General features: G+C 35.6%; 1 protein-coding gene across 4 annotated transcripts; it reads left to right on the forward strand.

Annotated features, from left to right (window-relative positions):
• Positions 1-1,365: 1,365 nt before the first annotated feature.
• YTHDF1 (YTH N6-methyladenosine RNA binding protein F1) lies at positions 1,366-26,543 on the forward strand. 4 transcript variants are annotated; one of them, XR_008915412.1, is made up of 7 exons: positions 1,366-1,999; positions 2,543-2,567; positions 4,052-4,131; positions 6,056-6,100; positions 18,967-20,490; positions 21,565-21,681; positions 25,057-26,543. XR_008915412.1 is itself a non-coding variant. In XM_056812848.1 (6 exons), exons 1-6 carry the CDS (start codon positions 1,973-1,975, stop codon positions 25,081-25,083), a joined length of 1,728 nt encoding a protein of 575 aa, XP_056668826.1. In that variant the 5' UTR covers positions 1,366-1,972; the 3' UTR covers positions 25,084-26,543. The 4 variants fall into 4 exon arrangements, 2 of the variants coding, with proteins under 2 accessions (XP_056668826.1, XP_056668827.1); XM_056812848.1 differs by lacking the exon at positions 21,565-21,681; XR_008915413.1 differs by lacking the exon at positions 6,056-6,100 and having other exon boundaries at positions 1,694-1,999.
• The last annotated feature ends 1,429 nt before the right edge of the window (positions 26,544-27,972 follow it).

Genomic DNA, 27,972 nt, shown 5'->3' on the forward strand with positions numbered 1-27,972 from the left:
ACTATAGGCTTTTTAGTATTAATTACTCTGGGTGGTTAAACACAATTTTACTACAAAGTACAAGCAGCAAGCTGCCACCCATGACTGCTGCTGCCCAAATGTACAATGAGTGAAATCCATTCCTAGAATTTTTTCCCTAAATCTTGTAGGAGAGCCAAGGTAGCCCTCAAAGGCCAAGTTGAGTCGCTGAAACAAACAAAAATCTATCTTCCCCTTTGGTACCATCATCAAATTGGATAGTGGGAAAAGTCCAGTAATTAATTATGGGTCACGACCTGTAAAAACCAGGTTAATTATGGACACTGTTTAACCTCTCCCAAGCTTTCTGAAAAATAGGAGCAGTAAAAAAAAAAAAAATAGGGCAGTAATACTTGCAATATTCACCAGAATTGATGCAAATAAAGCACTTTGTAAATCTTAAATCACTATAGTAATCCTTGGTATTCAAAGCCTTTCACAACCTAGCCCCATTTACATTTCCAGCCTTCTTGTACCTTACTCCCCCAGCACATAGTCTGAGCCTGTGATACTGGCCTCCAGGCAGTTGCAGATCAAATTTATCAGCTCTGGGATTCTCTTCCTCAGTCCCCCATACCTGAACGGTCTCCCTTCTCCTCCTCCTTTCCACTACTGATCTCCCTGGCTTCCTTTAAGACCCAACTAAAATCCCATCTCCTACAGAAAGCTTTCCAATGACTCCTCTTAATTTTCAGTGTCTTCCCTTTTATAATTATCTCCTAAAAAAAAAAAAAAACCTCAATATGGCTTGCTTGGTATGTATTTGTCTGCATGTTTCCTCCTCCATTAGACCGTCAGTTTCTTGTGATTCATTTTTTTTGGCCTCTCTTTGCATCCCTAGTGGGTAGCACAGTGCCTGGTACATAGGAGGCACCTAATAAATGATTACTGGATGAACAGTGATTGGAAAGCGGGATATTGGGGACTCGGTTCGGGCTGAGTCATTAACTAACAGTAGGAGTCTGATAAGTCACTTTTTCCGGGCTCCTGATTTCCCATCTTGCAAAATGATCCAGTGGACTTGGTAAATCTTGCAGAACCCACTTCTCAAAAATCCATGAATGGGAGACAGAAGAATCTTCGGGGCGGAGGCGGGTCCTGAGCTGAGGTTCTCTCCTTGCGCCGTGGGTTGAGTTCGGGGCGTTCTGAACCACAGACTGAAGTCTAGCGCAGGAGTCCAGCACTCTGCCACCCGCTCACCTCACTCCGATAGCAAGAGCTACAAATACAACACCATGTGACTTCCTGGTTTCCCTCCCTCCACCTCCTCCTATTCCGAGCGCGAGAAAAACCTACCGAATCATGAGTTAAGTCCCGTCCAGGCGGCAACGCGCAGGCGCACGGCACGTAGCGGACCGCCAGTCGGTTTCCTCTCATCCCCCTTTCCTTCCCCCCCACCCCCCTCCCCTTCCCGGCCGGGGCCGGATGGTTTCCCGGCTTGCCCTGCGCAGGCGTTGACGTCCGCACAGCTTCGTCCCAGCCTCCGCTGCCGCCATTGGAGTCAGCGCTTCTTCCGTTCATCCCCATCTTGAGGCTCTGGTCGCCGCTTCCTCAGCCCTTTCCTCCTCCTCTTCCTCGTCCTCCATTGCTGTTTTGCCCCAGCTCCGGGAGCCTGCTGCCGCGAGGAAGAAGCTGCCCGGGCGGAGGGTGGGTGGGAGGGAGGGAGGGACGGGGTGGGGGGTCGGCGGGCAGGCGGGCGGTGAGGAGCGGGAAGTGACAGGGCCCCCCACCCCACCCTAGCCCGGCCGGAGACTGAGCCTCGGGGCCACCCCCGCAGTCCCGACGGGCGCAGGTCCTCAGCGCCGCGCCTCCTTGAGCTGCCCCGCGCGGCACCCGGCCCGACCCTCCGCGCCCCCACCTCTCGGACCCGGGGTGACTCCTTCTCCCTCCCTTTTCCCCTTCCCCTCCCCTCCCCCTTCCCCCTTTCCCACTCCCGGGGCCTAGTTCATGAATTATGTCGGCCACCAGCGTAGACCCTCAGGTAAGTCCTTGGGGTGTGGGGGAAGGCTGGGGTTACCTCCTGTTCGTTTGAGGGGAGGGGGAGGGAGAACCCCCCCGGGCTATTTCCCCCCTCCTTTTCGCGCTCATTCATCTTCAGCCCTCCCCCCCTCCCCCCCCCCCCCCCCCCCGTTTCGCCCAGTCGGGTCTGCTTTTCTGAGATCTTCCTGCTATTCCTTTTCTCCCCGCCTTCAATAATCCTCAGCCATCTCCAGTTATGGAGAAGCTTTAAAGGGGGAGGGAAGAAGAGAAGAAACTATGTTTCTGATCTGGAAGCTCAGAGAAAATTCCCCTCCCGTCATTTTAACTAAACATAGGTTTGGATTAATAACTGGGATGGAGAGGGAATCCAATACTTTTTATTGTTAAAAATAAAAACTTTTTTTTTCAACCAGACATTTATAACTTAAATGTTTTTCTTTTAAATTTATCTTTCTGAACTTAAATGGATTTCTCCCTGAGTAACTTTTTTTCCTCCTTTCTTGGGCTTTTTCTGTGTTTGGTCTCCTGGGCTATGACTTTACAGAGAACAAAAGGACAAGATAATAAAGGTAAGGAAAGTTTTGGGAATTTGCATTTAATTGTATAATAATATAGAACGGAGGAGGAGCTCTTTGAGAATGATTCATGTTTGCAGTAAAGACCATATGGAAAACACCCAATGAGCTACCAAAGAAACCAAAGGCTTTTCTTTGTTTTTTTTTCCTTTATATTTTTAAGAAATTCTTTGCATATGCAGGTTAAGATTGTTAACTTGTTGAAAATAAATTTTCAAACATAAACAATCCCATGAAAGGCATTGTGGTGTACAAGAAAGCACAGGCCTCAAAGTCAGAAAATTTAGCTTTCCATCACTACTCTTCTATTATGTGACCTTGGGCAAGTCTTGAGGCCTCATTTACCTTATTAGTAAAGAGGGGTTGGACCAACTCTTTAGGTCTGAATTTATGTGGTTCTGTGCTTTCTCCCATGTTGTTTTTTGTTTTTTTTAATGATAGAAGTCTGAGTGAATTGCCAGATTGAATCATCATAGAATTAAATGGTTTTAAATAAGTGTTCTAAGATACTTTCTGTAACATTGGCATCTGAAAAGTCACTGCACTGGTTTAATATGTGCTCCTTTAGGGGGGAAATTTGATTCTCTTGGGTGGTCCTGTACTTTAAAAATCTTTGGAGTAGCTGAAATTTTGTTTTTTAAAATTGTTATAAAACCAATAATTAGAAGTCTTCATATTTCTCCAGAAGTCTGTTTTTACTTTGTTGTATTGTGCCAATGTAATAAATCGTATTGTATATTCAATTTTCTAGGTGAAAATCATAAATGGGGTTGGAATTCAATTATGTGCTTCTGGAATTTTTTGTCATATAATTGCAATCTTGTATGTTAGCTACACATGTATTACAAAGTTTGTAAATTCCCCCAGAAATACAATTTTCTTTAATGTCCCTACTTTGGGATGGAATTTGAGTCCCATGTACCACAAATTGAACTTTCTTAAATTTTGACCTTTTCTATCAAGAGATAGTCTGTGTGTATATTTATTAATTACTTACTCTTTACCTTCTTGGGTCAAGGGGTAGTCTGGGAAAGGCCTTAGTTTTTGAGTGGAGGCTTGAAAGAAGCCAAGGATTCTAAGTAGAGATGCAGAAAAAGGGCATTCCAGGCACATGGAATAGGTAGTGCAAAGGCTCATTGTGCCCCAAGATAGAGCTTAGCGTATGAGAACCTACAATTCGGACAATGTAGTTGGACCACATCCTTGATCGGTTGTATATATACAGGTAGTTTGTATGTTCTTTCTATTTTCTAGACTAATTCCTAAAACTTGTAAAAATACAATATCTATGGTTATTGCAAGTTTTGTACCATTATGTACAGTACTTTAATGATTATATCCATTTTTACATATTAGAAACCACATAATTTTTCATAGAAATGAATGAGAAAAATAACTGACTTTTTAAGTTTGCATTTATTGAAGTAATTGTTGATAAACTTTTAAGGTATAATATTTTTCGCAACTTCTTATTCTAGTACAAAATGGTTCGTTGCATCAAAAGGATACAGTACATGACAATGACTTTGAACCCTACCTTTCTGGACAGTCAAATCAGGTTAGTATGTTAATATGTTTTTAGAAATTTATTTGCATTGAAATTTTTTTGCTGTATGTTTTGGGGCTGGTTTTTTTTTTTTAATCCCCAAATAACAAATAAAATAGTATTATTTGAAGTGAAAGAAATCCTGAAATTTTTTTAAATTAGAGGGCTGACTGAGTAGCCTTTTGATTCTTAACATGTGCTTCTGTATTAAACATGGATCACAAATGCAATAAAGATGAGGGTCTTTATTTCAGGGCAGAACATGGTATAGTGGACTGGAGTGCTGGATTTGGAGTCAGGAAGATCCTGGTTCAAATCTCACTTGTGACACTTAACTGAATGACCTTACACAAATCACTTAACTTCTCTGGGCCCTGGCTTCCTTATCAGTAAAATGGAGTTGGGGGAAGGGGAGATGGACCAGTTTGGTTTCTAAGATTCCTTCCATTTCTTAAGTCCCATAGTTCTTTCTGATGGAACTGCTTCCTATAGAGGATGGGATAGGATAGAGAGATTAGTCTACAGATGACTTTGAGAGTTGTCATTTAATATGGTGTCTTTGGCAAGCCTTTGGCCATTGTAGCAAGTATACCTTCAAAAGCTTCCAGAGCACTTTGCAACTGTTTGAGTTGCAAAGGCCTGGACTTGAATCCTGCCTTCCCTGTTTCTGTATAACTTTTGACTAAATGATCTCTGAGGCCCTTTGATATCCTAAAAATCTGTAGTCCTGTGACCTATGTAGAACTGTGAAAAAGTCTTGTTTTCTTAGTTTTAAACTTGGAACATACTTCAGAAGAATACTCCTCCTCCCTACCCCACACACTTTGACCTTCCATAGAGCACCCACTTCTGATGACTTTTTTCCCTGGCTCTCTTAATACTGGCTCCCTGCCAGGTGTTAAGTCAGGGACTAGGCTATTAATAGCCCTAGTAGGCTGACAAGCCCCATAGAGATGAGCACAGGCCATCCAGAATTCCTCTGCTACTTCTTGGTTAGTATGGCTTGACTCCAGAGCTAAGCAGACTCAGAATATCCCAGTCTATTGTTTCTAGTTAGTAGTGCCTTGCTCTTGCCCTTGCCCTGGGAAGCAGAGATGACTTCATCTCAAATCAAGGTCAGAGGGTCATAGATTTGGAACAGGAAGAAGAGCCTCAGAAGTACTTTAGTCTCTCATTTTATGATGAGGAAACAGCCCAGGATGTTAAGTGATTTTCCCCCCAAGGTCACACATAATATAATAAATAGTGGACCTGGATTCTGTGTCTGTAGATCCAACATTTCTTTTTCTCTTTACCATCTTCCCTCAGGTCAGTGACAAAAGGCTCATTTTTCTTTAGCTTTAAACTCATTTCAGAGACTGCAATGAAATTGTTTCTTTGTCCATCATAATTACTTATATTTTACTTTAACTTAGTTTTGGATTTCTTTTTATACCACTATGTTTGGCTCTCTCTTATGTACTGAACCTAACATTACTTATTTTGCATATATCTTATGTTTCCAACTACTTCATAAGGGCAAAGACTGTTTTTGTTTCATGTGTGCATTCTAAGCACCTAGAACGGTCCTTTGCACATAATGTTTCACAGATGTTTGAACAATTGATTTTTTTATATGTATGCTGAATTTTAGAAAAAAAAAGTTTAAAAAAATAACTGCTTGGAATAGCTACTTTGGCCACAATTCTATATTGTTTTCTGAGGTTATGTAGAAAAAGTATGTACCATTGGCCATTAACATGAAAATTTTAAAATTTATCTGAAGTTTAAAAATTCTTAGTGAAATGAACCTAATAATTGATAATAGAACATTTTCTAAATACCCAACTGATGTGGAAAAGTCATATTTAGAAATGTTATTGGCTGCATGGAGGATGCTAGATCTTGATGCTTGTAGAACTATAGAATATCACAGTGACAATTCATATTTCTATAGTACTTTCAGGTTTACCAAGCCATCTCCTTACTACAACTCTTTGAGGTAGGCAGTGTTCTTTTTATTGATCTTGATTTTATAGATGAAGTAACAGGGTCAAAGAGGTGAAGGGACTTGCCCATGGTTACATAGCTAGTAAGTAATATATCTAAGATTCAAATCCAGGGCTTTTTTCACTATAAATGAGATGGTAGAGGTAATGCTAATTTATATGTATACATAAATGTAAGCTATTCATATTATCATTATACAATGGTCTAAGAACTATCTGGTATCTCAGAGATCATCTGACTTACCCTTCCATCTACCACTACCCCATCCCTCAATTTTTTTAGAATATGAAAGAAGTTATGGCTGAGAGGTTAATTTCCTTGCCCAAAACTAGAGTGGAACTAGAAAACCTTTAAAAATTTCTTAAAATTGATTTTATAGATAACTCACATGTCCTTTCAACTTTGACTATTTAAAATCCTAAATTCTGGGTTATTTGGGATACTGCTATTTTATCTTTGGATTTTTACTTTTATGGAATAAGTTACCGCTACTTTTATAGTTTTCTTTCAAATTTGAGGTTTTTTTTAAATCCTAAGTTTTTAAACTTAAGGATATTATATGTGAATCTATTTTTCAGTAGTGATTTTTTCTGACCATTGAAGTAAGACCCTTTGATATATAACAGATAATAATAGATAATAATCATGCTGTTCCCAAACACCTTAATTGTATTCTAGGTATCTAGATATTACAAAACCTAAATAATTTAGTCAAAATAACAAACAATGCCCTTGTAAGTTTTATAGAACATCATGTACTTTAGCCACAGTCTATTTTTATAAATTTTTCATTTCATTGGAAGTCAAGTTAAATTGAAATATCATTAAAAAAGGCATTCATCATTTTAAAAATGGTTGCCTGTGAATTCTTAAGATATTTTGTTTTAAATGTTCTGTCCTACCTAGACTCTTGTCTTGTATAGTGCAATAAACTAGAATGAAACTAAGATCTGTCTGTCTTGAACCTCAGGGAGTTATAGATAACCAAGTTTTCTATGTGCCTTACCCTTTTAAGTAACCAAACATTTAAAATTTTAAAAAGCCTTACTGTTTAATACAATATTTGTCAAATGCCTACTATATTGTGAGTGATATAAGTGAGGCAGTATAGCACAAGAGTGATGGAATCAAGAAGACATGGATTCAAGTCTTGTATCTGGCTGTGTCATCTTGGGCAAGTCAATTGACCTCTCATTATGCCAGGAAACTTTTTAAGACAATACATTGCAAAACTGGTGCCAGTCTGTATTGGTGGAGGAAGTTCTTCACCTGGAGCTCCCTGTACCAGTGAAAGCATAGATCCAGTTTTCTAAAATGAATAAGATACTATGCTGGTGTAAACTGTATGACATACTTTCTTGTCGTCCTAGGGTATATGCAACATAAGCGTTTTCTTGATGCTGTGGGTGGAGGTGGAGGTGGAGGATCATCATGAATGTTAGTTAAATATACTGTTCAATAACAATAAACATTTATTAAGTGCCTTCTGTGTGCCAGATACTGTGCTAAGCATTAGAGATTCAAAAAAAGGCAAAAGATAGTCCTTACCCTCAAAGGACTCACAATCTTATGGGGAGGATGACACAAATACAAACTATACATGATAAATAAGAAACATAATTGACAGGGAAGGCCCTAGAATAAGAGAATTGGGAATGGCTTCCTTTAGAAGATGGGATTTTCAATGGGACTTAAAGGAAGCCAAGAAAGTCAGAAGTAGGTTAGGAAGGAGAATGTCTCGGTTATGGGGGACAGTTTGAAAATGTATGGAGCAGAGAGGTGTAGTGTCTTATTTGTAGAACAGCAAAGAAACCAGTGTTACTGAAACAGAGTGGTAGGAGGAGTAAGGTATAAGAAGATGGAAATATAGGGGGTGACTAGGTAATAAAGGGCTTTGAATGCTAAACAGCATGCTGTATTATTCCTGGAGATGAATGGAAGCCACTGGAGTTTATTGGCATGGTCAAACTTTCACTTTAGGAAATCATTTTGTTGATTGAATGGAGGATGAATTGGAGTAGGTAGAGACTTGAAGGTAGTCTAGGCATGAGGTAATAAAAGCCTGCAACAGAATGGTGGTAGTATTGGAGCATAGATGGGGACTTTTTTGGAGATATGTTACAAAGGTGACATTGACAGGCCTTTGCAACAGCTTAGAATTTGTGGTGTGTGAGATAGTGAGGAATCTAGGAGGACTCCTAGATTATGAGCCTGAAGGACTGGGAGAATGATGGTGTCTACTAGGGAAGTTTTTTTGGAGATGAAGCATTAATGGGAAAGATAATGAGTTCTGCTTTGGACATGTGGAATTTAAGATGTGTATTGGATGTCCAATTAGAGATGTTTGAAAGACGATTGATGTGAAATTGTAGTTTAGCAGAGGGACTGGGCAGGTGAATACAGTGAAACCTACAAGTGCTTTGCTGAATAGCTCAAGACCTTTTTTTTTTCCCCCATTTTGTGTCCTGTATTTCAGTTTTTCTTGTCCCTTGTTTTGCTGTCAATTATTAGTTCTTGCAATCAGTGTGCTTCTCTGTTAGCTCTAAGTGTGTAAATAAGAGTCAATAGATACTGTCTATAGTAAAGGATTCTTGAATGTAGAGTAAGTTTATAGGGCATGAACTTGTTACATTTATTTCAGTTGTGTAAAAGACTACTATTTCTTATTTTCTGAATTGATAAAGTACTAGGACCATAGGATTTAGAACTAGAAGGACTTTTATGAATCATTAAAACTGTCTCTTAATTCCCCCCTCCCCCCAAGATGATGTTGAGGCCCAGTGGAGGGGAAATGACTTGTCCAAGTTCACATAGGTAGTAAGCAATGAAGGTGGGGACTCTTCACATATTCTCCACATTTAATGAATGTTCTTTTTAGTACATCATGCTTTGCCTCCTTTCCTGCTCATTAGCTCTGTGACCCTGGGCAAATCACAACCACTTCATTTCTTCATTTGTAAAATGAAAATAATAGTTCAGTCCTTACTTCACAGAGTTTTTAAGAGAAGATCTTTGTAAACCTTAAAGTGCTATATAAATGTGAGATAATGTTTTTGTATGGTTTAGTTTTATTGTTCAAGGTTTCAGCCTTAATGTTAAAAAGTTTATAACCTTGCAGGAAACAACATGATTTTAGATACTGTGAATTTGGGGATGGCAGATACTATAATGGCTGCTAATGAAAAGTGATTAATATGGAGTAGGTTTCATTATACTCTAAAATCTAATTTCATCATTCTGTAAGCAGTGTTGAGAGATGTTAACTGATACCTGTAGAAGTCTGGTCAAATGATTGGTTTAGATTACTTTCTGAAATGGTATAAGTATATGTTGCCAAATTTTATAAACTTACTGCTAGAAAAACTCTTGAGCTTTGCTCATATCTAGCAATTTGGCCTAGTCCATTTTTTTTGAGGAAAAAAAATCCATGCAATTTGATAGCTTTTCTGGATCTAGAATTGGATTAAACAAGCCTGTTGCAAATATACTTTCAGTAGTTTTTAGAATTGAAATCCCCCCCCCCCCCAAAAAAAAAAATTATGATTAGGATAGGGACTGGACTTGTGTTTTTATTTGTATGATAAACTCCAGGTGAGGAAGAGCCTTCTACTGATATAGAATGACACCTTTACTGCCTCTTTTAGTCTTGGAGAATTGCCTAGCACATTGAGATAGTGACTTGCTCAGAGTCACCCAGCTAGTATATCTCAGAGGCAGGACTAAATTTAGCTCTTTCTAGCTTTGAGATTAGTGCTTTATTCACTGTGACATTGTGCCTTTCATAATATTGATAAAGAAAGGAGTAGAACTAAATTTTATTTTCTTTCTAGAAAAAGCTCATTAAATGCCTTAAATTTTTAGCTAAGTCAGACTTCCAATTATTTTCTACCTTAGAAATTGAATTCCATTGAACTTTTGAAGAAAATAACCAGATGATATAGTTATACAAGTGACTAGTATGGGGGACAGTGAGGTGCCACAGTGGATAGAATGCCAGGCCTGGAGTTGAGAGGACCTGAGTTCAAATTTGACCTCAAACATTCACTTCCTATTTCTGTTACTGGGCAAGTCTCTTAAACCCCACTGCTTAGTCCTTGCCCTTCTGTCTTATAGGTAGTTGTTACTAAGATAGAAAGTTACAGTTTAAAAAAATAAGTGACCTTTTGGACCATGTGGTGGTGGGGGGGTCATCACTCTAAAACTAGAAAGGACTTTCAAGGTTTTATCTATTTCATACTCTTCCCCCTTTGATCTTCACTTTATATGAAGAAACTGAGGCTCAAAGAGATTAGGTATCTTGTCAAGATCACACAGGTAATAGAATGACTGAAAAAGTATCATGTCTAGTATTTTAGTAAGAAGAAAAATCACATTTTTATTAAAAGTCCTTTATCTTCATTCTAATTTTTCACAGCAAAGGTCATCTCTGAGAATGGCTTTCACAAGTAATGTGAAATAGTCAATTGAGTAATGAAAGAGATTGAAGAGAAAAGAGCTAATTTTGGGAAGTAATATAGTCTCTTTAAAATGCATAGGATTTAGGTTTAGATGGGATGATAATGATCATTTAGTACTAGAGTAGACAACTAGCACAACCTTTCATTTTACAGGGGCAGAAACTGAGACCCAAAGAGAGGAAGTGATTTGATCAAGGTCACAAAGGTAGTAAGTTGACAGAACCAAAATTTGAATTTGAAATTGGGCCTTTTCAGCAAGAGTTTTTTTCTACTACACATTCTGTACAATGGTACATGAGCTACTCAGTTGTACTAGACTGATTAGGAGTTAGCATTGTGAAATATTCATAAAAATTTTTTAATTGTGGATTTTTCAGTTAAATTTCTGATATGTAGTGAAAATACATTTGGCCTATTTTGAATGTTCGTTTCAGAGAAACATTCTGTAATGAGACAGATTTCTCCAGATCCAGTATTGATTTGATTATACAGCTTTATGTAAGTTTTTCTAATTAAAATACCTAGAAGGCTCATGGTTTAATTTTGACACTTAAATGTGTAATACCTCTATTAGTGTACCATATGTTTATAAATACTTCAGTCAAGTTTTTGATATAAATTGAAAATTGTTGTTCTGGCTTTTTTGTTATATTCATTTATGATGTTGCTAGAAAGAGTCCTTGATCTTAAGAGATAGTTTCCAAACAATGATCTATAAATCACTGAAAGTTGAGTTCTTAATACTTTAACTGAATAATATTGTTTTAGGGATTTGATTAAACTTCTCAGAACAAAGATGAATTAAATAAATGTCTTGCCTTAGAGTGAATCTTATATTGAGTTTTCTATTTCCCTAGTACACTCTCTTTCAAAATAGGATCATTTATTGGTAGGTGTAGGGAATTCATTTAGGGCATCTAACTGGGAGGACACATTTAATGGATTTAAATAGCTGTTAAACTCAGTCTTTTTATGGTGAATTAAAAAAAAATCAAAATTGCCTTAAAGTACATGATAAAGGTGAATATTACCTTTGCCAGTATAATTACTTAGAACCACATGTGCTAATGTAATAAGTAGTTAGTTTTATTATTTTTGTTGGTAGGCACATTTCCAAAGACTATAAGCATATAGATCTAAGTCTGGAGAATAAAATTAAGAATTCAAGAAGAAAAATCCTTTTGAAGAATTATTAAAAATCACCAATCAAGTGAAGGAATTTTAATGATTTTCTTGATATACATGGTACCTATGCACAGGGCTTTCTTCTTAAGTTTTCTGTGAACTTAATGCTCTAATCTTGGAGTCCAAAAATTGGCCTATGTGAATTATTTTAGGAGGAGCCAAACTTTTTTATTGCATTTGGTGATTTTGCTACCCCTTTTAAAGAACTTATGAAAGTCATCAAAATTACCAGATATTTTCTGGTCTACTTTTAAAAACTATCTGTTTAAATTATTCTAAGTCCCTTCTCCATGCCACTGTAATGTCTTGAGTCATTTTATTGTTTATGAAACTGAAGTATTTACATAATTTGGGATCTTGCTTCTCAGAAAAAAGGATATAGGAAATAAAAATTTCAGTGCCGTGACCTCTTATATGATTAAATTTGTAGTGAGTATAGAAACACCCTTTCCTGCTTTTAGTTCTGGAACTAATACATGTCAGTTTTAACTATTTTAATTCTTTTTTTGGTAAACAGTCTTTTTTAAAGTGCAAAAGTAAATGAACTAAGGACACTAACCAGTAATTACTTAAATTTTCATTATCCATTAGGGAGTTTATAAACTAGAAAGAGACTCCCTTCTTTTAGTTTCTGATTTATTCATTTTGGTCTTACTATTTGGAAGAAACTGTTAATTTCTATTTTCAAGAGGAAATTATTGTCTTTAGATAATTTCAAAGTTCTGTTTGAGATCTTGATTCATCCCAGAGACAAGGAGACAAGACAAGACGTTATGTCTTGATAGTTAAGACTGTCCACTAGTCGTTTGTGGTAATGCTTAAGCCAAAAACCTGCTTTTAGCTCTTTATTGCTCTAACTTGTTCCCCAAGAATTGTTTTTGTTTTTGCTTCTGACAACAGAAATATGCATTTTCTGAAACACCACAAAAGCATAACTAGAAAGTTTTGATTTGGCTTTATATTTTTAGTAACCCACGTAAATGTTTTCCTTACTCTTCAGAAAATCTGATTGTATTTGTGTGGCTTTTCTTTCTACTTGTATTGTTGTAACTTCTATATATGGTATCCCAAAAGACTTAGTGCAGTTTTAAGCTTTAATAACTTAAAACTTTTTTGGTACACTCTGTATATAGTCTTCCTGAGTAGCTATTGCCAAATGAATCACCCTGGTAGTCTGTCTTCTAATGTCAGCTTCTTTAAATTTAGCAAGACTAAACCTTAGATAATTCATTACATGGTGTCTTTTCAGCTTGTTAGGACCTATCATAGCTTGTGCATCAGTGCTATAGCTTTTGAGAGTTCAGAGTTGTCATCTTGTCATATGAGGCATTCATATGTAGTATTCTAAGGAACTCCGCTATTGTTAAAACTGAAATAAAGTTACACTATAATGCATTGAGGAAGAACACATTTGTTTGTTAACATGAAAAAATAAAGTTATGAAGTTTTTAGTTTGGGACAGAATTATAAATTTTTTTGAACTAGAACTAGAGACCTTATAAATGATCTTTTGTGTATGCTCTATGCATATTCATATGCATGCCAAATATGTACATACACTAGAGGGAACAGAAGATATGTGGCTCCACAGACATCTATGTGTGAGCACAGAATTAGGATAATTTTAATTTGTGAGCATATAGATGAATGAGAGGGAATAACACAGGATTGGAATCTGGGGTGTGTTTTGTGTGTTATTTTACTAGTAAGCCAACACAAGGCTAAGGAAATCAGTAAGTTTGTATGTGTATAGAATAGAAGAGAGTAGCTATTGTTTCATTGCCCTTATTTGTATTTAAGCTTCCTGCTGAAGGAGGAGGTGAGGCATAACCTTGAGGACAGAGAAATAGCATCTTAGAGGATTGCTCCAGGAACTAATGAGATAGCCTTTAGAGGAAAAGCCCTTGGATTTGAAATTAAAGAACCTGGGTTCAAATGCCATACCTTTTGTTCTATAACTTTTGCCTTAGGCGAGTTATTTGATCTATCTCAGCCTCAGTTTCCTCATCTGGTAAATGATCTTTAAGATTCCTTCTAGCTTTAGACCTATTGTTAACAGCACTTTTAAGTGAACCACATTTCAAGTCTATTGAATATTGGAGAAATATTATGCAAATGGAATCTCATCTCTTCCCTTCCATCAAGAAGCCTTTATTTTCACTCTGAGGAGCTTACAAAGAAAGAGAAGATACATCTAGTATGGGAAATAGCATTGTATTCATTAAATAGTAACTATTATGTAAACTCTGATTTCTTTATAAATGAACTTAAATTTATGTTAGGGAAATTTGCCACTAAAAGGAACTTCCTGAGAAATCTTTGTGTAGGAGAAAGACTCATTTTACACTGTAATCACCTCCATTTGTATATTTACTTAAAGCAGGAGCAAACCTATATTCTCCCTATAAGTCACTCTTCATATATGAAAAATATATGCAGAGTAAGTATGAGATAAATTGGATCTAACACGTTAGCTATGGGGATCAGGAAAAGTTTGAGGTAGAAAGTATCACCTGAGTAGTTTTGAAAGAGACAACACATACCAAAAGATGGAGGTAAGATTAGAGTGTTAGAATATTCTAAGGGTGGCAGACATCCAGTGCAAAGATAGACAAGATATGGCATGTCTTCCATGAGAAATAGTAAGATGGTCAGTTTGAGTGGTAATGGGAATCATAAATAAATTGACAATAAGGGGGCATTGGAGTTTATAGGGTTAGGAGGATGATTCAGTCAGTTTTGAACTTCAGAAAATTCACTTTGACTCATGTGGAGGATAGATTATAGTAGGGAGAGACTTAGAGAATAATTAGAATTATAGTGTCATTATCTAGTTTAAAAAAACCTAGACTAAGATAGTAGCTGTGTGAGGAAAAAGAAAGTGATAGATTAGTGTACCTGTGTACTTGAATATGTGTGTGTGTGTGTGTGTGTGTGTGTGTGTGTGTGTGTGTGTGTGTGTGTGTGTGTCCCCATCAGTTCGTGTCTATCAGTTCATCCACATTTGGGCTGCTGTTGATTGCTGACTCTGTTTAGGGGTGTGTCTGAGATTAAGTAATTATAGATCTGTGGTCTTTGGTTCAGCAAAGATGCTATGAGTTCAGATTTATCAAGGATAAAGTTTAGTGATGGTTTGTTTACAATGAGATAAAGGCAGAAGGTTAAGGAATATTTTCTGGAAGGAAAAAGCCCTTTGCTGAATGATAAATGATACTACTGACTTTTCAAATCTAATTTTACAGTGATTAGTAGAGTTTTCTTACTGAGGTTTTAAAAGACAGGCTTGTGGATTTCTAATATAGTATATATGAGGTAGGGAGATGGAAGGAATAATGCAGCTCACATTGAATATTTATATATAAGCCCCTGTTATCAGAGATAGGGGAGGGAGGAAGGGGGACAAAGAGAGGGGATAGAGAGAAGAAGAGAGAATAACTTAAGACAAATATTGTGTGAAAGATTTTAGTGTTGTTAAAATCAGTCATTACCTTCTTTTTTGCTTTCCATCCTCTCAACCAAATTTGTTGGTATACTTTGAAGCATTTAGCTTCAGTCTTTGCTCTCCCATGCTTGTCACAATTGACTACAGTCGTCAGGTTTTAAAAATAGCTTCCAATTAGGAATGTAGGATTTGAAAGAAATATAAGAGATCATCTCTTTCATATTCTTTATTTTTCAGGAGAGGAACCTTGGGTGTATAGCAAAATAGCTGCCAGTGGTCACACAAATACTAAAGTATCAATACTGGCATTTCAAACACAAATGTTCAACTTCTATCTACTGTTCTACTTTACCATCCTGCTTCTCCTTATATTTCCGAGTGGGTATTGTACACATTTATGCCTAAAGGGACTGCCCCTAATTTGGCTTTCTGTCAATGCGCTTAGCAAACATTGGTTTTGCTTTCTTTTCTTTTCTATTTCCTCTCTCACTATTCTAATTTCTCTTAGAAAATTGAATATTGTGTATATCTTTAGTTAGAAGTGAATTTAGAACTACAAAATGATTATGTTAAATGATCAATGGGGAGACTAGTCTCCCAATGATCATCAGGGGGGATTGTAAACCTCAAAATTTCTTAGACTTATAAATGTTGGAAATTTCACCATTGGGAAATTTCATACTTGAAAAATTTCCTATTGATAGTGGGTCTTGACTATTGGAATGTGAACCCCATTGGCATGGGAGGTTCCTTCTCCTCCCTTCTTAAGATTACTTTAGGACAGAAACCTTTTGCTGAACAATGGAAAGGACTTTGACCTATGCTTAAGCATAGAACAGGAATTTCTTTGAGTCATGATTGATTTTAGAATTGATACAATGGAGATACTTGGAATCAATCTCCACCCTATTCAGTCCTAACAGGATTGAGTAAGGGCTGCAGCCTAGATAAAAATTTAATTATTCCAATCTCTACCCTACTCAGGTTAACAGGATTTAGAAAGGGCTGTAGCAAAGGATCAAAGATTTAATTATTTGAAAATATGACCTTCAACAGACATGTGCAAAGCCAGAGACCTCTGGGCGGTCCTGGGTTAAGCTAGAGCCTCCATTGGCACAGGGAAATTGATGGACAGGTGATTGGTAGATGTGAGGATTGAGGGGAGGGAACTTGGATGGTTTCCTTAAGGATAGGGGGGTCTGAAGACTAGAGGGGGTTGAGGAGTTTGTCGGAGTGGTTGCAGTGTGCTCTGAGAAGCTTGCGCTGAAGGAAGCTGAAGGTGGGGGCCCTGGAGACTGTTTCTCCATTTTTGGTCACGTGAGTAATAGGGACTGATCTCCTTTCATTGCCCCAGCTATCTAAGGGCTTGGGCCTTTTGGCCCAGCCTAAACAGAAGGGGTATTTAAGCCCTATTCCCTTCTCTCCCCTTTCTCTCTCCCTCTATCTCTCTATCTCTAATTCCTTTCTTCCTCCTGTTTGTAATTAAAACTCCATAAAAGGTTGACTGCTGACTTGAGTTTTCATTTAGGAATTACATAGCTGAATTCCTTGGCGACCTTAAATTAATATATATCAGTCTTTTAAAAGTGATTTCCTTGTCACAGTATAAATTCAAATATATATATATATATGTATATATATATATATATATATTTCACCTGAAAGTACATTGTTTTGACATTGTACATCCTAATCATGAAGCAATTTTGGCATTTGGAAGAGAACCTTTATTATTTTGAAGGAACAGGTCATAATGGGTCTAAGCAAATGGCTTTAGTAGAGTAACCTTGATCATCTTGTGTTATCCAGAGGGACAATGAAGGGCAATATAAAGAAAGAGAATAAGTTTACTCTTTGGCTCCTATTAAGTATAGTTTCAGGTTGCTCTTTGGCTAGGAATGAGAAAGTAAAAGAGATGGGTATGGAGAAGCAGAATTTAAAAAAAGTTTTATTGATGCCTTTTGTTTTTACAACATTCATTTCTAACTATCACCCATTCTTGCCTAATGAAGATTATTTTTAAATTCAGAAAATTTAAATCAGCACATTAGCTTAATTTGATGGCATATGCATTTCACATCCATAATCCTCCACTTAAGAGAAGAAAATTATGGTACATACATGCATTGATGATGAATTGAAGAAGAAAGGAAATATGTTTTCCATTCATTTTGTGATAACCCAGAATGTCTAAATTCAACCAACATAAAGGCAGAATGGAGGTTTCTACCTTATGACAGTAGCCTGCCACAAGAATGATTGCTTAGGACCACCACCAATAATACCAGAATGATTTTGGCAGGCAGCTAGATGGTAAAGTGGATAGAGCTGGTAGTGGATAGGATGGTAGAGTGGATAAAGGGTGTGCTGGGCCTGGAGTCAGGAAGATCTGAGTTCAGATGTGACCCTAGACATTTACAAGCTGTGTGACCCTGGGCAAATCACTTTACTGATATTTGCCTCATCTCTTAAGATGGGTATCATAATTATATTCACTTCCCAGGGTTGTTGTGAGCACCAAATGAGATAATAATTATAATGCATTTAGCACAGTAACTGGCACATAGTAAGCGCTATATAAATGTTAGCTATTAATAGTAGTTGGGATGGGAAGAAGGTATGTGGTCATAGCATCAGATTTTACAGTGTCTGAAAAAAAGACTTATGTTCCAGAAAGCTCCTCACAATTTGCTCAGCTTCAAGAATTCTGGAAGGGTGATTTACTTGGAGAAATAAAGAGAACTAATAAAATTGGTATAATCAGTATTATAGATCTCTTAAAGCAGTTGGGTATTTTCTGCCTTTTCTCTTTCCTCCTTGAATTTGAGTTAAAGGGAGGAATAGATGATAGCAGAATGAGGGATTGCAGTAGTCTGCTGACCACAGAAACTTGGCTTAGTGGTCTGGCATAACAGAAATTTACTCCTATCTTTCCTATAAAATAATAGAAATAGCACCCAAAGATCTATATTATTCATGATTTACATAATTATGTAATTATATAGTTGCTTGGTTTTAGAGCTGGTATGCAAACCAAAATAATGCCAGACTAGTGTTCTTCCACATATATGTATATATGTATGTATATATGTAATGTGTTGCCTTCCAGTATACTATCATTTGATAGTATTATCAAGCGCTAGAAAGGTGCATGATTTTAGATTAGAATGATGCCCTCAAAATATCCTAATTTCCATTAATAAATTAAAAGGAATCTGTCATGGCTGTATCTGTCCCCCTTTTGGAACTATTTACACTTTAAGTGTATCCTACCTATGAAGTAATGAATTCTCTAAGTTTCCTTGTTAAGAGTATAGAAAAATACAGTTCTAACCCTGGTTCCATTTTTAAAAGTTAAGGGTAGAAAGGCCGTTAGCCCCAAAGATGGTGAAGTATGTTAAGTCAATTATGATGCAATCAGATGAATGCAATAAAATTTAACTTTAGAGAAAGGAATTACTATTTAGTATAATTGATCACTATTTAAATTCAAATAATTGCTTTGTTCTTTTGAGACTGATTTGAAATGTATGAATTCTCAATCTGCCTTAAAAATCTTGTCATTCTTTAAAAAGCATTAACTTTTAATATGCCATTGATAGCTATTTTGATAACAAATTAGTAACCTTACCCAGCATTAAGCTCTAATTGATCTATGGTTTAAACAAAGTATAGCACTCTAAAAAGGAAAATTAATCACATAATTTTAACAAATCTTTATATTTTTATAAATACAGACCTAACTCTAAAAATCATTTTGATTTTCTTTAACAGAATAATAGCTATCCCTCAATGACTGATCCCTACCTTTCCAGTTACTATCCACCATCTATTGGATTTCCTTACTCACTCAGTGAAGCACCATGGTCTACTGGTGGTGATCCACCTATTCCATATCTCACCACTTATGGACAGCTTAGTAATGGAGATCATCATTTCATGCATGATGCTGTTTTTGGACAACCTGGGGGTCTGGGAAACAATATCTATCAACACAGGTTTAATTTTTTCCCAGAAAACCCTGCATTTTCAGCATGGGGAACAAGTGGATCCCAAGGACAACAGACTCAAAGTTCAGCTTATGGAAGCAGTTATAGCTACCCACCCAGTTCTTTGGGTGGTACTATTGTTGATGGACAGACAGGATTTCATAATGACACTTTAAATAAAGCACCTGGAATGAATAGCATTGAGCAGGGAATGGTTGGACTTAAGATTGGTGGAGATGTGACAACATCTGCAGTTAAAACAGTAGGATCTGTTAACAGTGCTGTAATGACTGGTGCTCTTTCTGGTAATGGTGGATCAAATGTAAACTTACCAGTTTCAAAACCAACATCTTGGGCTGCCATTGCTAGCAAACCTGCAAAACCACAACCTAAAATGAAAACAAAAAGTGGACCTATAATTGGAGGTGCTTTACCTCCACCACCTATAAAACATAATATGGACATTGGTACTTGGGATAATAAGGGGCCTGTGAACAAAGCTCCTGCTCCCCAACAGATTCCATCACCTCAGTCTCTCCCACAGTCACAACAGCAGATTGTTCAGCCTATTCCAACTCAGCCTCCTCCTTTGGCCCAGACACAATATCAGAACCCTCAACAACCACCCCCAAACCGCTGGGTAGCCCCTCGAAATCGAAATGCAGCTTTTGGACAAAGTGGAGGAACTAGTAGCGATAGCAATTCTACTGGAAATGCCCAAACTAATTCTGTTCCAAGTGGAGAATCACACCCTGTCCTTGAAAAACTGAAAGCAGCCCATAGTTATAATCCTAAAGAATTTGATTGGAACCTTAAAAATGGACGTGTGTTCATAATAAAGAGCTATTCTGAGGATGATATTCATCGTTCCATTAAATACTCCATTTGGTGTAGCACAGAACATGGAAACAAACGTTTGGACAGTGCTTTCCGTTCTCTGAACAGTAAGGGTCCTGTCTATTTGCTCTTCAGTGTCAATGGTAGTGGACATTTTTGTGGAGTGGCAGAGATGAAGTCACCTGTGGACTATGGCACTAGTGCTGGTGTCTGGTCTCAGGACAAATGGAAGGGGAAATTTGATGTCAAGTGGATCTTTGTCAAGGATGTGCCCAACAACCAACTTCGACACATCAGACTGGAGAATAATGACAACAAACCAGTAACAAACTCCCGTGACACACAGGAGGTACCCTTAGAAAAAGCCAAACAAGTGCTTAAAATTATTTCCACTTACAAGCACACAACCTCCATCTTTGATGACTTTTCTCATTATGAAAAGCGCCAAGAAGAAGAAGAAGTAGTACGCAAGGTAAATTTGTATTTGATTTCTTAGTTTTCAAAAAAGATAAACATGACGTCTAAAGAGAGGGGAAGTATAGAAATTGAAATCACTATGTAATTGTTGATACTAGTAATTCAGATTTGAGCACTATAATCAGGAAAATCACCAGGTTGGCCACAGGTTAAGTTTTTTTTTTTTTGCCACAGCAACTCAGAAATCATCTAAGTTACAGAGCGGTTGTGATCTGCATCAGTGGAAGGCATATCCACACCGATGAAATTACAGATCTTTGAAGTATTAAAGTACAAGTCATGAAAATAGAAAAGTCAAGGAAATGGTCAGATTTTGTAATTGTAAACTTAGGAAGACCCAGTGGTTCTCGTTGGTCTAATAAGTGTAGAAATTCAGTAATTAACTTCAGAGACTTTTCTATTACAACAGTACAAATACTACAATTTATACAGTAGTGTAAATGGCAGCAATTCTACCTTATACAAGTTTTGTGGAGAACTTCCACCTTCTAAGGATTTACTAGATGTTTTCATAAAATTATTCAGGTTGGATTTTTAGTCATCTTATTCTGAGTGTTCAGAAAACTGATAATGTGCTTTGTTTAAGGACTTTGATTATAATTGATTTTTTCTTGGGGTTGGGGAAAAGGGGAAATATAGTGCTTTTCTTTTATCCATGTCAAAGCAGATAAAAATTAGTTAGAAAATTTGAACTTGACTACTTAATATCTAATACCATAGATAGACTTGCTCATGAGTAACAAGCCACTCTCATTTTTCCATTCCTAGGCTAATCACATTTGTTTTAGATATTTTTCCTTTTTTTTTTCTTGCAACATTTTGGAATGGAATCTAAATGTAAATGGGAATTTGACTTCCTCATGTGGCCCTTTTTTTTTTTCATTTTTTTCATTTTTCTGATTTGAACAGTAATTATTTTAACACTTTTATATGCCATTCATCAAATAAGATCTTTCATTTGTTCATCTACCTTTAATTCATTTCCATTGTTATAGGGGAAACATGGGATTAAATGACTAAAATGATTGTGCTATGCAAAATAGCTTTAATATGTTTGAATAATTTTTAGGATAAGACTGCATGGATGATCAAAGCTGGGGTCCATGAGCAAGCAAAGTGACATGCTGGTGATGTAGTATAGTCATTCATGTGTGATTGTCTCCAATCTTCAGGCTTAATTTTTCAGGTATGGGCAGTCTACTAAGGGAAGTCCTATTAGATCAAGCTATCCCTGAGATCAAGGATAACGCATTCTTAACTTTTTATTTTAAGAATATTTATATATTTATTTACAAGTTAAATAAAATTGAGAGTTTTCCTTTTCTGACATGAGTTTTTGAGTACTTACACAGTGTGCTTGTGTGCATAGTCAGGAAACAATGTAAAAAAAAGTTAACTTTTAAAATAACTATTTGTAGTTCCATTTAATAGTTTCATGTCAGTATTCTATTTGAAATAAAGGGTAGCTTGAAGGAGTTGGACTCAGTTGACCTCTATAGTCCCTTTCAGCTCTAATACTTGATAATCTTAGCATAAAAAGATGATTATTGTTTCTAGATGATACTTAGATCAGGAGTCTTGACTCTTATTATTTCATTACAATTTTTCAATTGAAAGAAAACTCATGTAATTTTAAAATAGAAAATGGGAGGAATCTTATCTAAATGAAATAGTTAAATTCTATGTAAACCTGTAGTCAAAACCTTGATTTTATCAGTGTGTGACCTTGACTAAGTCATTTGATAGCTATATCTTTAGTTTACTTCTCTGTGAAATGGATCTGCTAATACTTTTACCTTTTCTAATCTCCCAGAGATGTGAAGTCTAATGAAATTATATAAAAACTTTTTGAACTCTTCTAGCTCTTCAGATGAAAGGTACTATATATATGTATATGTAGTATATTTAGAATGAAAATAGTAACTCTTATTTATGTAGCCTTATAAGATTTACAGAGCCTTTTCACTGTCTCAGAGAAGTTCAGTGACTTGCTTGCCCATAATTGCACAGCTAGTAAGTGTCATTGTATATAAAGAATTTTTGTTAAACTTGAGAAATTCAGGGCAACCTTTATTGTCTTATTATTTATTTTTGACCTGTCTTCTTCCTTAGTTCAGAAGTTTGCAGTACTTTTTTGTTCTAGTTGCTTCCATTGATGTGTGTCAAGAAATGCAAACCAATTTTGATATTATCCTAATTAAGCACAATCGTAAATCTAATCATACTCTCCACCCTCAATTTATCTGTTCCATTGTTTTGTTAGAACAGATAAATAAGATTTGACTTGAAAGCACATTTTCCAAAAATTCCTTGTTAATCTTAGAAAATTTAAATCAAAGCCTTTCATCTCAGAAATATTCATCAATAACTATCCTTGAGTTTCTTAGAATGCATGTTGTAATTTAATAGACTATTTTATAGGTAACAGTATAATTTTAATTTGAGGTTTCATTAAGAATTGATATCTTTCTCTTGGATTTAAATTTTGTTTTCAAAAATTTTATCTATGGATTTCCAGTAAATACTGTATTCTTAAATGAGGAGTAAAGAGAAATAAAATAATTGAGACATGGAAAATTAATTCTCATCCTGGTTGTAAAATTTTGGTATAATTCTCATTTATTTTAACTTAGTAAATTTGAATCGTATTTGAAGCTACCCTATGCACTTGAGTTTTTGTTTTATTTTAAAATTTAAATTCCATTTTTTCTAATATCTAAAGCAAATTTCAAGATTTGAATTTTAAGCTACCAAGTTTTATAAACTTGTACAATGTTTGAAGAACACAGTTCATAAAATAAGATATAATGACAGTAACTTTAAGAATACTCTGAAATTGCATAAAGTAATCAGCCCATATGCTCTAAAACGAATGTATTCAACTTTAAAATTACCACTAATTTCTTGTTAAAATCACCAAGTTCTAGACAAAAGGTTATTTAACTGGATGCAAATACTAAATGACACTTAGATTTTCTTTAATCATAGTGTAGTATAATCAGACTATTAAAAACATGAATATTCAATTCAGTATAAAATTGAAAAAAACAATTCCTCATTAGACTTCAGATTCTAACACTGATAATAAATAGTTCTGACATGAACCAATCTACAGCATATTGGATCATCCCCAAATAAATGAGAAGGCTGCAATGTCAGAATAACAGCTTTTTTGATTGGAAACTGGGTAAAGGCAAGATAAAGTAAATTGAATAACAAGGTTGAACCTGTCTTCTTTTGTTACTATTTTTATTTATTATAGAGGAAGGGATAGTTACCTATCTACTAAATAATGATTTTGTGATGATTATTTGTACCAAATGAACAAGAGACATAACAGTGAGAAAACTGAAAGATAGCAAAAAATTAAAAAGCATGAAAGCTATTAATAGTGGTAGAGGAAAGAGAGGAACTCTTTGCTTTTGAGAGGAGTCATTGATCTTATAAAAGGAAATGACTTCATTTCTCAGAGGAATAGTTATTTTGCTCTCGTGGTTTCGACTTAGTTAATTTTTCTTATGTTTTTAAAGAGGCAAAGTTAGAGGAAATTAAAAACCTTCCTAGATATGTGAGTTGTTACTTTATCCAAACTCTAGACAAGGCATAATAAAGAACATTTTCAGTTAAATGCTATTTATATAACACATTTCAAATGTATAATGTAAGTAGTAGAAATTAATAGGAGGCTTTGATTATGTTTGAATTCTACTTTAACAAGCTATGTTTTTGTTTATTTGGGGACAGGAAATGAAGGTTCAGGGTTTTATGCTGTTAGCATAGTGTTTTCTTGTATATCATGATTAGCAGTTTCATTCTTGGAAATGAAAGTAACTCTTTTTCTGAGTAGTCATAAATTTAAATTTTTATTCATAGAACTGGATTTTTCATATGTTTAAATTCTGTGCTGAATTGAATATACATGCCAGGAAAAAATTAAGATTGTTTCTTGACGGTTCCAAAATGAGGATGTGAAAGTTGGTGACACTTTGGCAAAAAAATGATCTTCTTTGAAAAGGAATATAAATGGGCATTCTCTTTATAATGAAGTGAACTGAATAAATTGGTGAGAATATATAAAGGGATAGTTGAATGGAGGCAGTGGCATTTTCTCTGTAGTATTAATAGCTCTTTGGATACAAATAATCTTAGTATTTTTCCCATGCAAAACGTCATTCATATTTAATCAGATAATTCATGTTGTGAAAAGCTTGATAACTTAAGCAAATAACCTTGTTAGCCTGAAATATTGAAGGTTTCTGTCTGCAGAAAAAGTTGTTGATGAGTTCAAATTGACATTTTAAAGAGGAAATAGTTTAGTTTAACTAAAAAACTAACCTAATTTGAACAGTATCACTAATTTTCCCTTGGGGCTTTAAATGCTACTTATAGCATGACACATTGAAAATCTGTAATTTTAGGCTTGCCATGGGTAAAAACATCAATAATATGGTAGGTAAATTTTGTCATGGTGGGTAAATTTTTTATTTCATCTTTTTGATAGACCTATGAGGAATAGAATGCATTTTAATATATTTAACCTTTTCTTATTTTCTTTTTCTAGGAACGGCAGAATCGGAACAAACAATAAGAATAAAGATAAACCTAGAACTGTTCACAAACTCAACTCTGAAAAGAAACTTTAAAAATGCTGGTGCTGTATCTAGGCATCAGGACTGACTAAAGCTTTCAGCTCCAATGTATCTTCTTCTCATGCAGGGGAAATTAAGTTGTTGTATCTTTAATTACTTTGTAGCTTTTTTTTTTTTGCCCAGGTGGATCTGCATTAATTTGTTTTATTTTTTCTATGTACAATGCTGTAGAACCCATTAATAAAGTTGTATTTTTTTAAGTCAGCTATTAATCAGACTGACCTAATAAACTAAGATAAGCATCCTTAAAAAAAATGTAAAGGCCTAATGCTTCCCAAAGATTATTATTGTTTTTAGTTTTGGCAAAAATTATGTTCCTTTTCTTATATTCACAATAACCATATATCTATAAATATGAGCCTTCATATACTATCCTCCTTCTATGGTTTTTTGGCAAACATAAGAAACCATGCATTGTGTTGTCAAGTAAAATGTTCTATTAAAAATACTTTCTCTTAAAAATACTGAAATCAAAAGGTAAATCAAATCACTTTTGTGTAATGTTATGCCATTTATTTTGTCTGTGATTATACTTCTAAAAAGGCAGGATTGTCGGTTTGATTTTCTACTAAATGGGGAAAAATCAAATTTTAAGTTTTCAAAAGCTTTGGAAAATTGTTTAGATTTCTTTAGCACAACCAAAAGAATCCCTTTCAAGTTCTGTTAACCAGAGCTTTTTGAATGCATTTGTTATACCACATCTTGCAGAGAATATTACTTTCTCCAGCCATAATTGCTTTATTGTTCATATAGCTTAATAATGTGATGTGATGCTATCAACATGCAGGGTTTTTTGAAAATGTGTTTTAAACCTGGTTCATCTTTCAGGTGTTCTTAGTTTACTGCAGATCATTTAAAATTTTTCCCTTATTCCTTACTCAAGAATCCTAATGCCATTTTAAGTTTTTATACCAATAATGCTGAGCTTTAATGTAGGAACTAATAGAATGGAAAGTATGATGGATTATGCCTCAAATGTTTAAAATTGACAGTGTATGTCTAATTTTTTTTCTGTTGGATGAGTAAAAGAAAAACTTTTAAAAACTCAAGTTTGCTGTCATGTTTTTGTGGAATGTGAGGGAACCACTGAAGAACTCACCACCAAGTGGAGTTGGAATTAAGCATGAAAATGGTGCTCATGGCCTGTTGCTCTAGCCCACTGAATCTGCACGTGTTTATTGTAGAGGATCTTTACTATTATATTAGACAGCAAATAGCTAATGGAAATTATTTACTCCAAAAGACCCTCTGATTTAAGATTTAAACTGTATCATTTAGACTTGTAATTAGAACGTATAACTTGTCTCGACTATTACTGCCTGTATGGAGTAATGGACATCAGATTAACATTTTTCCTTTAGGAGAACATAAGCCTTAATAAACAGTACCTATTTAGCAAGTTTGATGTCATTTCATTTTTTTCCCCTTGAATGGGGCAATATTTTAAAAATTCAAATCCCCAGAGTTAATTAGTGGTATCACTATTTCAAGAAATATTCCTTTGTGTTTCAGTGGTTCTTATTCTGTCTTTGATAGAATACAATGAAAAAGCAAAATATAGTATACAAAATAGGTGATCCTATCAATTGTATATTAGAGTTTGAGAAGGCGACATATTTGCATTTTAGTATATGATTTTGGTGTTTGTGTAGAGGATGGATTGGTGTGGAGCAAGAGTTTGGGAGATTAGAATGCTCTTGCCATTGTCCACATGAATGGTGACAAAGACCTGAACTTGGTGATTGTGTGAGAGGAGAGGATGTTTGAGAAATGTGGACCAGAGTTGACAACTGATTTTATACTGGAATGAGAATAAGGAATTGGAGTAGATAACCAGCTTTGTAGACCTGAATAACTGAAAGGATGACAGGTTTTTCAACAGAAATCAGGAAGTTTAAATGAGAGATGAGACAAAACCAGAACATATGAATATAGTAATCTTCCAAATTAATAATATATACTGTAGCATATTGGGCAATGTATTCCATTTTTTCCTGTAATTTCCTGCAAGTGAAATTTTGAATGAAGCATTGAGTGCAGGATAAGAATAGAAGTAAAGAAAGTCCTTTCCCTCAAAGATCTCATTTCAGTGGGAGAGCCCACACATGGAATATTTCAGCTGAAATTCAGGCCCCATGATCTTTAAGGTACAGAAGCAAAGCAAGTGGCAATTCTTTTTTGGCACTTCTGCATAGAAAATCATAACCATTTTTGATGTTGACCCATTTACAATAACAAGAACTTTGGTTTTAAGACCCTTTTTTCTGAATCTTCAGTAAGCTATGGCTATAACATCTGCAACAGTGGCCAGTCTCTTATCTGCACAGGCCTGCTTCCTGGGATAACTGTTCCAAGCACTGGGTGAGAAGCATTATTATTTCCAAAGCACTTGGGTTTAGGATCCTGGACTGTCCATTTGTACCTGAGATGAGATGAAGGTACTCAAAATGTTACTGAAGGTGTTTTGACTTGCCTGGAACTTGCTGCTTCCTATTTTTTCCTCTAGATGCCTTGCTGCTTTTTAACTGTACTTGCTTTCATCTGTTGCAGGTGGCAGTTGATTGGTTGTTGGTGAGGATGATTGTCCTCTTCACAGGAATTGCTCCCTCAAATAATGGCAGAAAATTGGCCTAGAGTCAAGAACCAGTGGTCTGGAGTAGAGTGTATAATAATACTAATATTGCTTATTAATAACTGTCTTGTACAGACTAGTATGTTAGTTGCAAATTTTATCCCAAACTACCAAACTCAACCGTAAAGTTCATTTAAAAAAAAAAAAACTTCGATTCCCTGAAACTGTTAACAATTATTTTTTAAATGTCATGTCA

Source organism: Monodelphis domestica, chromosome 1 (genome assembly GCF_027887165.1).
Source record: "Monodelphis domestica isolate mMonDom1 chromosome 1, mMonDom1.pri, whole genome shotgun sequence".
Taxonomy (NCBI): Eukaryota; Metazoa; Chordata; class Mammalia; order Didelphimorphia; family Didelphidae; genus Monodelphis; species Monodelphis domestica.